Raw genomic sequence first — 13,460 nt, forward strand, 5'->3', positions numbered from 1 at the left:
ATACCTATGAACAATAATTCCCCACAATAACTCTCCATAATAAGTTCCCACATTAACCCTTCCTAATAAGCTGCTACAAAAACCCTCAATTATATTAAACCACAATAACCCTCCTCAATAATCTACAACAATAACTCTCGAAATTATTCCATCAATAACCCATCAAAATATTCTTCTGAAATAACCTCCAAAAAATTACCACTAACACTATTAATAATAATTCACCACTTTAACTTTCAAAATTATTTACTACAATAACCCTCCCTAAAAATTCACTACAATAACCCTGTTTGTAGTAAAATCGCAATGGAATCATATATCAATGGAAATCATTTTGGGGGAATGTAGTGACTTGTGGAGTTCAAGTCACTCCATTGTCTCAAAATGATATTCATTGATATATCTCGTTATTGTGATTTTATTGTGATCTGAGTCTATTGTAAGAGTTTGAACGTCATTACCGAAGGTCAGAGTGTGGTCGGGTTGGCTGTAAAACCCTGGTTGGGTTCCGGTTTGGGGCCTCCAGAACCTTTATTTAAATTCAGTAGAGTTCTGGCTTGGTCGACTTATCTTTCGTAATTATCTTTCTCAACATCAGTATGTGTTATTGCAACCCGTTTCTTTGTTATTGAATGAGAAATAGTACTTTTTCCGTACGAAATATTGTGAGAAAAACCTTATTATTTGGAACCCTGTTGCAGTTCCTTGTGACTACTTATTAATTAATTTCCTTTTTTTGGAATATATATTTATTGCATGAAAAAAGAAAAAGGAAGAGGTCTACATGACATGGGCTCGAGCTGACGACCATCCGGCCACCGGCGGCAAACCCCAGTCTGAGGCCGTGACGCTTCCTAATTAGGCAAGACTCACCTAATATTATATAGACCTTCACCTCAAGTGTCCCTGAGACACCATGTATACGCTTTAATTTCCAGTGACATCAAGAACGTTTATCTGACGGAAGTGATAACCTTACAGGAGTGAAAACTGTCCTCATGGTAATTAACAGAGAAATCTTAATACAACACTCCTTTTATGGTAGGAATGAAAGTGATCACTCGTGACACTACTGTTATTACCTCTGGGTCATCAGAGGTCACCCGTGTGTGTGTTTACTTATATTACCATTAATCAACATTCGAAGGATTTACTTTTTTATTAAAAAATCAGTCATAAACGTAGTAGATATCTCGTGGACAGTAATTGTCATACAGCCACGTGATCACAGAGTCATGTATACAGAGGAGCTGCTTGTCTGACAACCAAGCGATCTTGTATATTGTACTTACGTAGTTGTGATTGCGGGAGGGACTAAGCATCTGCTCTTAAGTCCCACATCTCAACTGTAAATCAACTGATTCACATGATTCTGGGCTTATTGGGCTCCATAATATCTTCAATTGTAACTGTATGGAGTGAGCCTCCAAAACATATCTTCCAAATGCATTCCATTTGTAAATAATCCACGCAAATAATTTATCTTAATGATCCACAAAAATAGCCCTCCACAATAATCCACAAAAATAATACTCCTTATTAATTCACCAAAATAACGTTTAGTAATAATCCAACACAATAACGTTTTGCAATAATCCAACACAATAACGTTTTGTAATAATCCAACACAATACCACTTTGCAATAATCCAACACAATACCTCTAAATAAAAATCCAACAATATAACTCTAAATAATAATCCATCACAATAACTCTAAATAATACACCAATAAAATAACTCTAAATATTAATCCAACACAATAACTCTAAATAATAATCCAACACAATAACTCTAAATAATAATAATACACAATAAATGTCCATATAATTATTCATAATAATTATCAATATTATCTACTACAATAAAAGTACCTAATATTCCACAACAATAACCCTCCGCAATAGTCAACCAAAATAGCCCTCAACATTAATCACAAAAATAACTCCAGATATAAACCACAATAATAACCGTCAATAATTATTCTCAACAATAACACTTTTTAATAATCCAGAACTATAACCCTCAATAATAACCTACCAATGTAATCCTTCATAATAAGCCTAAAATAACTAACAAGAGAATACTCCTCCATGATAATCCATCACGATAACCTTTCATAGGAATCCACCACAATACCTCTCCATAGTAATCTTCAACAGTAACCTTTCATAATAAGCCTCAAGAATAACCCTCTTTAATAATCCAACAACATTTTTCCTCATAATTATTAATCCCAATAAAATCAATAATTATGCAATATAACAATCCTCTTAATAATCATCCACAATAACTCACCATAATAACCATCTGCATTAACTAACAATAATAATTTCTTACAATAACCTCCTTGATGATATTTCACAATAACCCTCCATATGAATTCACCAAAATACCCATGAACAAAAATCCACCACAATGACTCTCCAAAATAAGTCCCCACATTAAACCTTCCTAATAAGCCACTACAATAATCCTCAATTATATTAAACCACAATAACCCTCCACAATAATCTACAACAATAACTCTCGAAATTAATCCAACACAATAACGCTTCAAAATAATCTTCTGAAATAACCTTCTAAAAAATTACCACTAACACTATTAATAATAATTCACCACTTTAACTTTCAAAATTATTTACTGCAATAACCCTTCCTAAAAATTCATCACAATAACCCTCATTGTAGTAAAATTACAATGGCATCATATATCAATGGAAATAATTTTAGGGTAATGTAGTGACGTGTGGAGTTCAAGTTACTCAATTGTCTCAAAATGATATTCATTGATATATCTCGTCATTGTGGTTTCATTGTGATCTGTGTCTATTGTAAGAGTGTGAACGTCATTACAGAAGGTCAGAGTGTGGTCGGTTTGACTGTAAAACCCTGGTTGGGTTCCGGTTTGGGGCCTCCAGAACCTCTCTTTAAATTCAGTAGAGTTCTGGCTTGGTCAACTTATCTTTCGTAATTATCTTTCTCAACATCAGTATGTGTTATTGCAACCCGTTTCTTAGTTATTGAATAAGAAATAATACATTTTCCAAACGAAATATTATGAGAAAATCCTTATTTTATGGAACCCGGTTGCAGCTCCTTGTGTCTACTTATTAATTGATGTCCTTTGTTTGGCATTAATATTAATTGGATGAAAAAAAGGAAGAGGTCTACTCAACATGGGCACGAGCTGACGACCGTCCGACTACCAGCGGCAGACCCCACTCTGAGTCCGTGACTCTTCCTAATTAGACAAGACTCACTAAATATTATATAGACCTTCACCTCAAGTGACCCCGAGACACCATGTATATGGTTTAATTTCTGGTGAAACCAAGAACATTCATCTGAATTTAGTGATAATCTTAAAGGAGTGAAAACTGCCCTCATGGTAATTAACAGAGAAATCTTAATACAACACTCCTGTTATTGTAGGAATGAAAGTGATCACTCGTGACACGACTGTTATGACCTCTGGGTCATCAGAGGTCACCCATGTGAGTGTTTACTTATATTACTATTAAACAACATTTGAAGGATGTACTTTTTTATTAAGAAATCAGTCATAAACGTTGTAGAGATCTCGTGGACAGTAATTGTCATACAGCCACGTGATCACATGTATACAGTGGAGCTGCTTGTCTGACAACCAAGCGGTCTTGTATATTGTACTTACCTAGTTGTGATTGTTGGGGGGGGGGGGGAAGGTTGAGCATCTGCTCTTTAGTCCCACATCTCAACTGTCAATCAACTGATTCACATTATTGGGCTCCATAATATCTACATTTGTAACTGTATGGAGTCAGCCTCCATAACATAACTTCCAAATGCATTCCATTTGTAAATAATCCACGCAAATAATTTATCATAATAATCCACGAAAACAGCCCTCCACAATAATCCACAAAAATAATACTCCAGATTAGTTCACCAAAATAACGTTTTGTAATAATCCAACACAATAACGTTTTGTAATAATCCAACACAATAACTCTAAATAATAATCCAACAATATAACTCTAAATAATAATCCAATAAAATAACTCTAAATATTAATCCAATAAAATAACTTAAATAATAATCCAGCATAATAACGCTAAATAATAATCCTACACAATAAATGTCCTTAATAATTATTCATAATAACTATCAATAATTATCTAGTACAATAAACGTACCTAATAATCCACAACAATAACCCTCCGCAAAAGTCAACCAAAATAGCTCTCAACAATAATCACAAAAATAACTCTCCAGATATAAGCCACAATAATAACCGTCAATAATAATTCTCAACAATAACCCTTTTTAATAATCCAGCACTATAACCCTCAATAATAACCTACCAAAGTAATCCTTTATAATAAGCCTAAAAAAACTACAAGAGAATAATCCTCCATGATAATCCATCACAATAACCTATCATAGGAATCCACCACAATACCTCTTCATAGTAATCTTCAACTGTAACCTTTCATAATAAGCCTCAAGAATAACCCTCTATAATAATCCATCAAATTTTTTTTTCATAATTATTCATCCCAATAAAATTCATAATTATGCAATATAATAATCCTGTTAATAATCATCCACAATACCTCACCATAATAATTATCTACAATAACTCACAATAATAATTTCTTACAATAACCTCGTACATGATATTTCACAATAACCCTCCATATTAATTCACCAAAATACCAGTAACAATAATCCCTTACAATAACTCACCATAATAAGTCTCTACATTAACCCTTCCTAATAAGCCACTGCAATAATCCTCAATTATATTAACCACAATAACCCTCCTCAATAATCTACAACAATAACTCTCGGAATTAATCCACCACAATAACCCATCAAAATAATCTTCAGAAATAACCTTTGAAAAAATTACCACTAACACTATTAATAATAATTCACCACTTTAACTTTCAAAATAATTTACTACAATAACCCTCACAGTCTTACCTGGGACGCGGTCGGGTCAAGAAGTACCTGCTCCGCGACTAGGGGTGAGTTTAGTGTTGGTGTTTAGCTCAGTCTACACATAAGGGGACTGACTAGTATCAATCGCCTTCTACACATCTCCCCCTCATGCTGGGTACTGAGATGGGGGACTCAGTCTCCAGTAGAACTGGCTACTTCCCACGGCAATATTAACATGGACTCAAAAAGCAGCCAGTCAGTCGAGGAGGGTGAGTTTCAAAAAGTTCTAACCAGGCAACAGATGAAACAGAGAAGACAGGATGTAAGGCGTAGTGTTGACAGTGATAGTACACATTACGCAAACGTCAAGAGAATGAAGAACGACGCCGAGACTGATCAAACCAGTAGCGACGAACGGACAGAACGATGTCAGGAAGGTGAGGGTCAGCGGAGGTGGAGGCTTCTCTTCCCTTCCTCATTCACACTGGCCTGTCATCACAAGCTGATGCGGACAGTCAAACTTGGAAGAGAACACCGCAAGTTCGATCCCCTGCTGAAGGAAGGTGTAAACAGACGTTACTTAACGGTAAGTTCTTTGGAGGCAGTTGTGTTTCTTACCCAGCAAGGATATGATGGAATTGTTATGCAAATACCAGAGGGGAACGAGAAGCTGACGAAGGTAATTATCTACAAATACCCTCAGATTCTAGACCCCGAATTCATCCTCGACGACACACGATTTGTGTGGGCCAAGCGTCACCTTATTAAAGGTGAAGCTAGGAATCAGGTGGTGGCTCTAGTGAGAGGTGAAGTTCCCGAGAGATTGTTCATCACCGGGGCTGGCTACAGGCATGTAGCAAAGTATGTGGAAGAGCCCATAATATGCTTGAAATGCTGCAGATGGTGGCATAAATCCTGGAGCTGTCAACATGATCCACGATGTCGTTTCTGCGGAAAGTCTCACCTCTCTAATGTGTGTAGAAACAGACTTAATCTGGGTGAGAAAATAGTTCCCAGATGCTGCATCTGTGTAGGTGTTCACAATGCTAGCTCGGCTGTGTGTAGCAAGAGGCCGAGTATGGATGTTCCCCGACCGGTGAATGTTACAGAGCAAGGAAGAGCTCTTACCCAGACACCGGGAGCACAGCAAAACAGTCTGCCCTAAACAGCGCCAGTGAACCGGACGAATGCGTGGGTAAGGGAGTCACCTTTACTTCGTCAGGCTCAAGCAACACGCAGCCACGCCAACACTCAGGACTCCGGCAGTGACAGTGTAACGGTGAGTGAAGTGGCTACTGTGGCTCAGAAAGAGGGCCATAATGATATGGTCAAGGAGGTGTGGGCTGAACTAAGAAAAGTTGGCGAGTTCCTCCGAAATCTTGGGCAAAGAATCGAATCCATCGAGGCGAAATTAAACGTTCAGGTGAAGGTCAAGGAAAGTCACAAAACAGTGAAGGAAAGTCAGGATATATTGTTTGAGGACAATAATGAAATATTGAGTGATGAAATGAAGGAAAGTGAAGTGTGTGTGAATGATGATAGTCGTAGTGAAAGGAAGAATCCTATAATTACACATAAAATGAAGGAATCATTTGGGCCAATAATGGACGTCACAGGACTGAAAAAATCTCTTGAGAAACGCAATGTTGCTTTTACTGGTGAACTTGGGAGGAGGTGGGAGATGTTATACGAGGTATGGCTATCATTTAGTGAACTTATTGGGGATGACTTAGCAAGTGAATTGTTTAATAATGGATTACCCTAGACTGAAAGTTTTGTCATGGAATGTTAATGGTTTAAGAAACAGGGTTACAGATGTTCATTGTTATGTGATGGGAAATGATATTGATGTTGTAGCTCTCCAGGAGACAGGGGATAGGAATGAAGCCTTATTGAAATTAAATGGCTATAAAGGGTTTCACCTCTTCGCCGCAAATAACATCAGAGGCACGTCGATTTATAAATTGGCAGATGCAGTTTAATGCTGATAAATGTAAAGTTCTGAGGATAGTTAATGATGATAGACTTACAAGATACGAACTAGATGGTGTTGAGATTGAGAAGTCGGATTGCGAAAGGGATCTGGGAGTTATGATTAGTAAGAATTTAAAACAAAAGGATCAATGCATGAATGTTCATAATAAGGCAAATAGGACACTGGGATTTATTAACCGAAGCATAAGTAACAAGACACCTGGTGTGGTTCTTCAGCTATATCATGCTCTGGTTAGACCCCATTTAGATAATGCAGTTCAGTTCTAGTCGCCGTACTATACATAAGAACATAAGAACATAAGAACAAAGGTAACTGCAGAAGGCCTATTGGCCCATACGAGGCAGCTCCTATTCTATAACCACCCAATCCCACTCATATACTTGTCCAACCCGTGCTTGAAACAATCGAGGGACCCCACCTCCACAATGTTACGCGGCAATTGGTTCCACAAATCAACAACCCTGTTACTGAACCAGTATTTACCCAAGTCTTTCCTAAATCTAAACTTATCCAATTTATATCCATTGTTTAGTGTTCTGTCCTGTGTTGATACTTTTAATACCCTATTAATATCCCCCCGGTTATGACCATTCATCCACTTGTAAACCTCTATCATGTCACCCCTAACTCTTCGCCTTTCCAGTGAATGCAACTTAAGCTTTGTTAATCTTTCTTCATATGAAAGATTTCTAATTTGGGGAATTAACTTAGTCATCCTACGCTGGACACGTTCAAGAGAATTTATATCCATTCTATAATATGGCGACCAAAACTGAACTGCATAATCTAAATGGGGCCTAACTAGAGCAAGATATAGCTTGAGAACCACACCAGGTGTCTTGTTACTAACGCTGCGATTAATAAATCCAAGTGTCCGATTTGCCTTATTACGAACATTTATGCATTGATCCTTTTGTTTTAAATTCTTACTAATCATAACTCCCAGATCCCTTTCGCAATCCGACTTCGCAATCACAACACCATCTAGCTCGTATCTTGTAACTCTATCATCATTACCTAACCTCAGAACTTTACATTTATCAGCATTAAACTGCATCTGCCAATCCTTTGACCATTTCAAAACCCTATCTAGATCAACTTGAAGTGATAGTGAGTCCTCCTCCGAATTAATTTCCCTACCGATTTTCGTATCATCGGCAAATTTGCAAATGTTGCTACTCAAACCTGAATCTAAATCATTTATATATATTATAAACAACAGAGGTCCCAGGACAGAGCCTTGAGGCACTCCACTTACAACATTTTCCCACTCTGACTTGATTCCATTTATACTAACTCTCTGTTTCCTTTGGTATAGCCATGCCCTAATCCAGCTTAATATAGCACCCCCAATACCATGAGACTCTATTTTTTTAATCAGTCTTTCATGTGGCACTGTATCAAAAGCTTTGCTAAAGTCAAGGTATACAACATCGCAATCCTTACCACTATCAACTGCCTCAACAATGCTAGAATAAAAAGATAACAAATTTGTTAAACATGAACGGCCATTTATAAAACCATGTTGCGACTCAATTATTAATTTATGTTTTTCAAGATGAAGACGAATTTTATTTGCTATTATAGATTCGAGTAACTTTCCCACAATAGACGTTAGGCTAATTGGTCGATAGTTAGACGCAAGTGATCTATCTCCTTTCTTAAAAACTGGTATCACATTAGCAACTTTCCAAAACTCTGGCACTCTGCCTGACTCTATTGATTTATTAAATATGGTTGACAGTGGGTCACAAAGCTCCTCTTTGCATTCTTTAAGCACCCTAGCAAACACTTCATCCGGCCCTGGGGATTTGTTTGGTTTGAGTTTTACTATTTGTTTAAGAACATCCTCCCTGGTAACTGCTAAACTCGTCAACCTGTCCTCGTCCCCACCCACATAGACTTGTTCGGCTGAAGGCATATTGTTAAGTTCCTCTTTAGTAAATACAGATACAAAATATTTATTAAAAATACTACTCATCTCTTCATCACTATCTGTTATTTGACCTGTCTCAGTTTTTAATGGACCTATCCTTTCCCTAGTCTTAGTACGATATAACTGAAAAAACCCTTTAGGATTTGTCTTTGCTTGCCCTGCTATGCGAACTTCATAGTTTCTTTTTGCTTTCCTTATCTCTTTTTTAACATTTCTAACCAGTTGTACGAATTCCTGTTCTAAAGTGACCTCCCCATTTTTAATCCTTTTGTACCAAGCTCTCTTTTTACCTATAAGGTTCTTCAAATTCTTTGTTATCCACTTTGGGTCATTAGTATACGATCTATTCAATTTGTATGGTATACTACGTTCCTGTGCTTTGTTTAGAATATTCTTAAATAAGTTATATATTGAATCCACATCGAAATCCCCATTTAAGTCACCTATCGCTGGGTTCATGTCTCGCTCCAAGACCGGCCCACACCCCATACCCAAGCCTTTCCAATCAATTTGACCCAAAAAATTTCTTAGGCTATTAAAATCAGCTTTTCGAAAATCTGGCACTTTAACAGAATTTTCTCCTACTGGTCTATTCCATTCTATGCTAAATCTGATTTCTTTGTGATCACTGCTCCCTAGCTCACTCCCTATTTCGATGTCATTAATTTGCGTTTCCCTGTTAGTTAACACTAAATCTAAAATATTATTTTCCCGTGTTGGTTCCTTAATGTGTTGCGTAAGAAAGCAATCGTCAATTAATTCTAGAAAATCTTCTGCTTCACTATTCCCTGTTTTGTTCAACCAGTTTATTCCGCTAAAATTAAAGTCACCCATGACATAAATACTGTTAGATCTAGATGCTCTAGATATTTCATCCCATAGATGCTTTGCTTCCATTCTGTCTAAATTTGGTGGCCTATATATTACTCCTATTATAATATTATTAGCTTTTTCGTTTAATTCAATCCAAATAGTTTCTGTGTGTGGCTCTGTTTTGATTCCCTCTTTGAGACTACATTTCAAATTGTCCCTAACATATATGGCTACTCCACCTCCTCGTCTAATATATCTATCTGTGTGAAATAGTTTAAATCCATATATTTGATATTCAGCTAATAGTTCTCTATTTTCTACATTCATCCACGTTTCGGTAAGTGCAATAATATCTATTTTTTCTGTGCAGACAAGAGCATTTAATTCGTTAATTTTATTTCTTAGACTTCTACTGTTAGTGTAATATACCCTAAGTGAATTGTTATTTTGCGGACCTTCTCTTTCCCTGATCGTTTTGCCAATTCCTTTCTCCCACAAACACATACTTTTATTACCTCCTTCCTCCAAATCAATTCCCATACCTCTATCTACTAACAGTTTAAACCCAAACAAACACCTCTAACCACTTCTTCTAGCGAGTTCGCAACAGCAACAACCCCAGCTCTCGATAGATGCACCCCATCACGAGCATACATTTCATTTCTTCCATAGAAGTGTTCCCAGTTGTCTATGAAAGATATTGCATTTGATTTGCAATATCTTTCCAGCCGGTAATAGACACCAAGTGCCCTCGATATCCATTCATTTCCCACTCCCTTTCTTGGAAAGGGAGTGGGAAATGAATGGATATCTTTCTTTCTATAGAATGAATATAAATTCACTTGAACGTGTCCAGCTTAGGATGACTAAGTTAATTCCCCAAATTAGAAATCTTTCATATGAAGAAAGATTAACAAAGCTTAAATAGCATTCACTGGAAAGGCGAAGAGTTATTTATTACCGTGATAGAGGTTTACAATGGATGAATGTATTTTATTCTAGCATTGTTGAGGCAGTTGATAGTGGTAAGGATTGCGATGTTGTATACCTTGACTTTAGCAAAGCTTTTGATACAGTGCCACATGAAAGACTGATTAAAAAGATAGAGTCTCATGGTATTGGGGGTGCTATATTAAGCTGGATTAGGGCATGGCTATACCAAAGGAAACAGAGAGTTAGTATAAATGGAATCAAGTCAGAGTGGGAAAATGTTGTAAGTGGAGTGCCTCAAGGCTCTGTCCTGGGACCTCTGTTATTTATAATATATATAAATGATTTAGATTCAGGTTTGAGTAGCAACATTTGCAAATTTGCCGATGATACGAAAATCGGTAGGGAAATTAATTCGGAGGAGGACTCACTATCACTTCAAGTTGATCTAGATAGGGTTTTGAAATGGTCAAAGGATTGGCAGATGCAGTTTAATGCTGATAAATGTAAAGTTCTGAGGTTAGGTAATGATGATAGAGTTACAAGATACGAGCTAGATGGTGTTGTGATTGCGAAGTCGGATTGCGAAAGGGATCTGGGAGTTATGATTAGTAAGAATTTAAAACAAAAGGATCAATGCATAAATGTTCGTAATAAGGCAAATCGGACACTTGGATTTATTAATCGCAGCGTTAGTAACAAGACACCTGGTGTGGTTCTCAAGCTATATCTTGCTCTAGTTAGGCCCCATTTAGATTATGCAGTTCAGTTTTGGTCGCCATATTATAGAATGGATATAAATTCACTTGAACGTGTCCAGCGTAGGATGACTAAGTTAATTCCCCAAATTAGAAATCTTTCATATGAAGAAAGATTAACAAAGCTTAAGTTGCATTCACTGGAAAGGCGAAGAGTTAGGGGTGACATGATAGAGGTTTACAAGTGGATGAATGGACATAACCGGGGGGATATTGGTAGGGTATTAAAAGTATCAACACAGGACAGAACACGAAACAATGGGTATAAATTGGATAAGTTTAGATTTAGGAAAGACTTGGGTAAATACTGGTTCAGTAACAGGGTTGTTGATTTGTGGAACCAATTGCCGCGTAACATTGTGGAGGTGGGGTCCCTCGATTGTTTCAAGCACGGGTTGGACAAGTATATGAGTGGGATTGGGTGGTTATAGAATAGGAGCTGCCTCGTATGGGCCAATAGGCCTTCTGCAGTTACCTTTGTTCTTATGTTCTTAATGGACACAACAAAGGGGATATTAATAGGGTATTAAAAGTATCAACACAAGACAGAACACGAAACAATGGGAATAAATTGGATAAATTGAGATTTAGGAAAGACTTGGGTAAATACTGGTTCGGTAACAGGGTTATTGATTTGTGGAACCAATTACCGTGTAACGTGGTGGAGGTGGGGTCCCTCCATTGTTTCAAGCGCGGGTTGGACATGTATATGAGTGGAATTGGGTGGTTATAGATAGGAGCTGCCTCGTATGGGCCAATAGGCCTTCTGCAGTTGCCTTTGATCTTATGTTCTTATGTTCTTATGTTAAGAACTCCATACCAGCAGAGTTAGTAGAACCGCCGTCAAAAACGCAAGGTATAGAGAGTGTCGTGTTTAATTATCATTAAGGGAAGGGGAATTTGTTGAAGTTAATTTGTATGTATCCAGGAACTACATAAGAACATAAGAACATAAGAACAAAGGTAACTGCAGAAGGCCTATTGGCCCATACGAGGCAGCTCCTATTCTATAACCACCCAATCCCACTCATATACTTGTCCAACCCGCGCTTGAAACAATCGAGGGACCCCACCTCCACCACGTTACGCGGCAATTGGTTCCACAAATCTACAACCCTGTTACTGAACCAGTATTTACCCAAGTCTTTCCTAAATCTAAACTTATCCAATTTATACCCATTGTTTCGTGTTCTGTCCTGTGTTGATACTTTTAATACCCTATTAAAAGGACCTGGTGACTCTAGTGGGAGCCCTGAGGACAGAGTTGGACTCTCTGCGGGAGGAGGTGCGTCAGCTTAAAAAACAACGAGAAGTAACGAAGGAGGAGACCAGCAGTAAAGGGACCTCGTCTTGGAGAGTTGCGAAAGACAGGGGCCTTAAGAAGACTTTGATAAAGCCGCCTTCAAACGCCATAGCAACTTCAAATTCATTTGACGTTTTGGAGGACGAGTGCTGTGGAGAGACTGTGGATCGCGCAAAAGGGAAAGCAACGAAGAGAAAGGAAGCGCAGGCCCCTCAGAAAGTAAAGGAAGTACCTAAGCAAACATTAGTTGTGGGAGATTCCCAGATAAGGTATTTGGATAGAACGTTTTGTGCTAGAGATAGGGGGAACAGGTTAAGGGTTTGCTATCCCGGAGCTGGCATTGGTGATATTATAAACAACATGAATGATATTATGGCTGGTAATGGGAACAATCCCATTATTTGCATTAGCGTGGGAGGAAATGATGTTGGTCGAGTCAGGAGTGAGGAACTGATTCAGAGGTATAAAACAGCCATAGACTTAGTTAGGAGCAAGGGAGGAATCCCGATCATATGTGGCATTCTTCCAAGAAAGGGAGTGGGAAATGAATGGATATCGAGGGCACTTGGTGTCAATTGCCGGCTGGAAAGATATTGCAAATCAAATGCAATATCTTTCATAGACAACTGGGAACACTTCTATGGAAGAAATGAAATGTATGCTCGTGATGGGGTGCATCTATCGAGAGCTGGGGTTGTTGCTGTTGCGAACTCGCTAGAAGAAGTGGTTAGAGGTGTTTGTTTGGGTTTAAACTGTTAGTAGATAGAGGTATGGGAATTGATTTGGAGGAAGGAGGT

General features: G+C 37.8%; 1 protein-coding gene across 1 annotated transcript in view; it reads left to right on the plus strand.

Moving 5' to 3' along the window:
* The first annotated feature begins 5,162 nt into the window (after window positions 1-5,162).
* The window catches only part of LOC138371721 (spindle assembly abnormal protein 6 homolog), a 69,359-nt gene continuing 61,061 nt past the window's right edge, over window positions 5,163-13,460 (plus strand). Inside the window, exons 1-2 of the mRNA XM_069336744.1 lie at window positions 5,163-5,513; window positions 6,150-6,444. Of these exons, the coding sequence (XP_069192845.1) occupies window positions 5,163-5,513; window positions 6,150-6,444 (646 nt within the window). The remainder of the gene's footprint in view (window positions 5,514-6,149; window positions 6,445-13,460) is intronic.

This window comes from Procambarus clarkii, chromosome 4 (assembly GCF_040958095.1).
Source record: "Procambarus clarkii isolate CNS0578487 chromosome 4, FALCON_Pclarkii_2.0, whole genome shotgun sequence".
Lineage (NCBI taxonomy): Eukaryota > Metazoa > Arthropoda > Malacostraca > Decapoda > Cambaridae > Procambarus > Procambarus clarkii.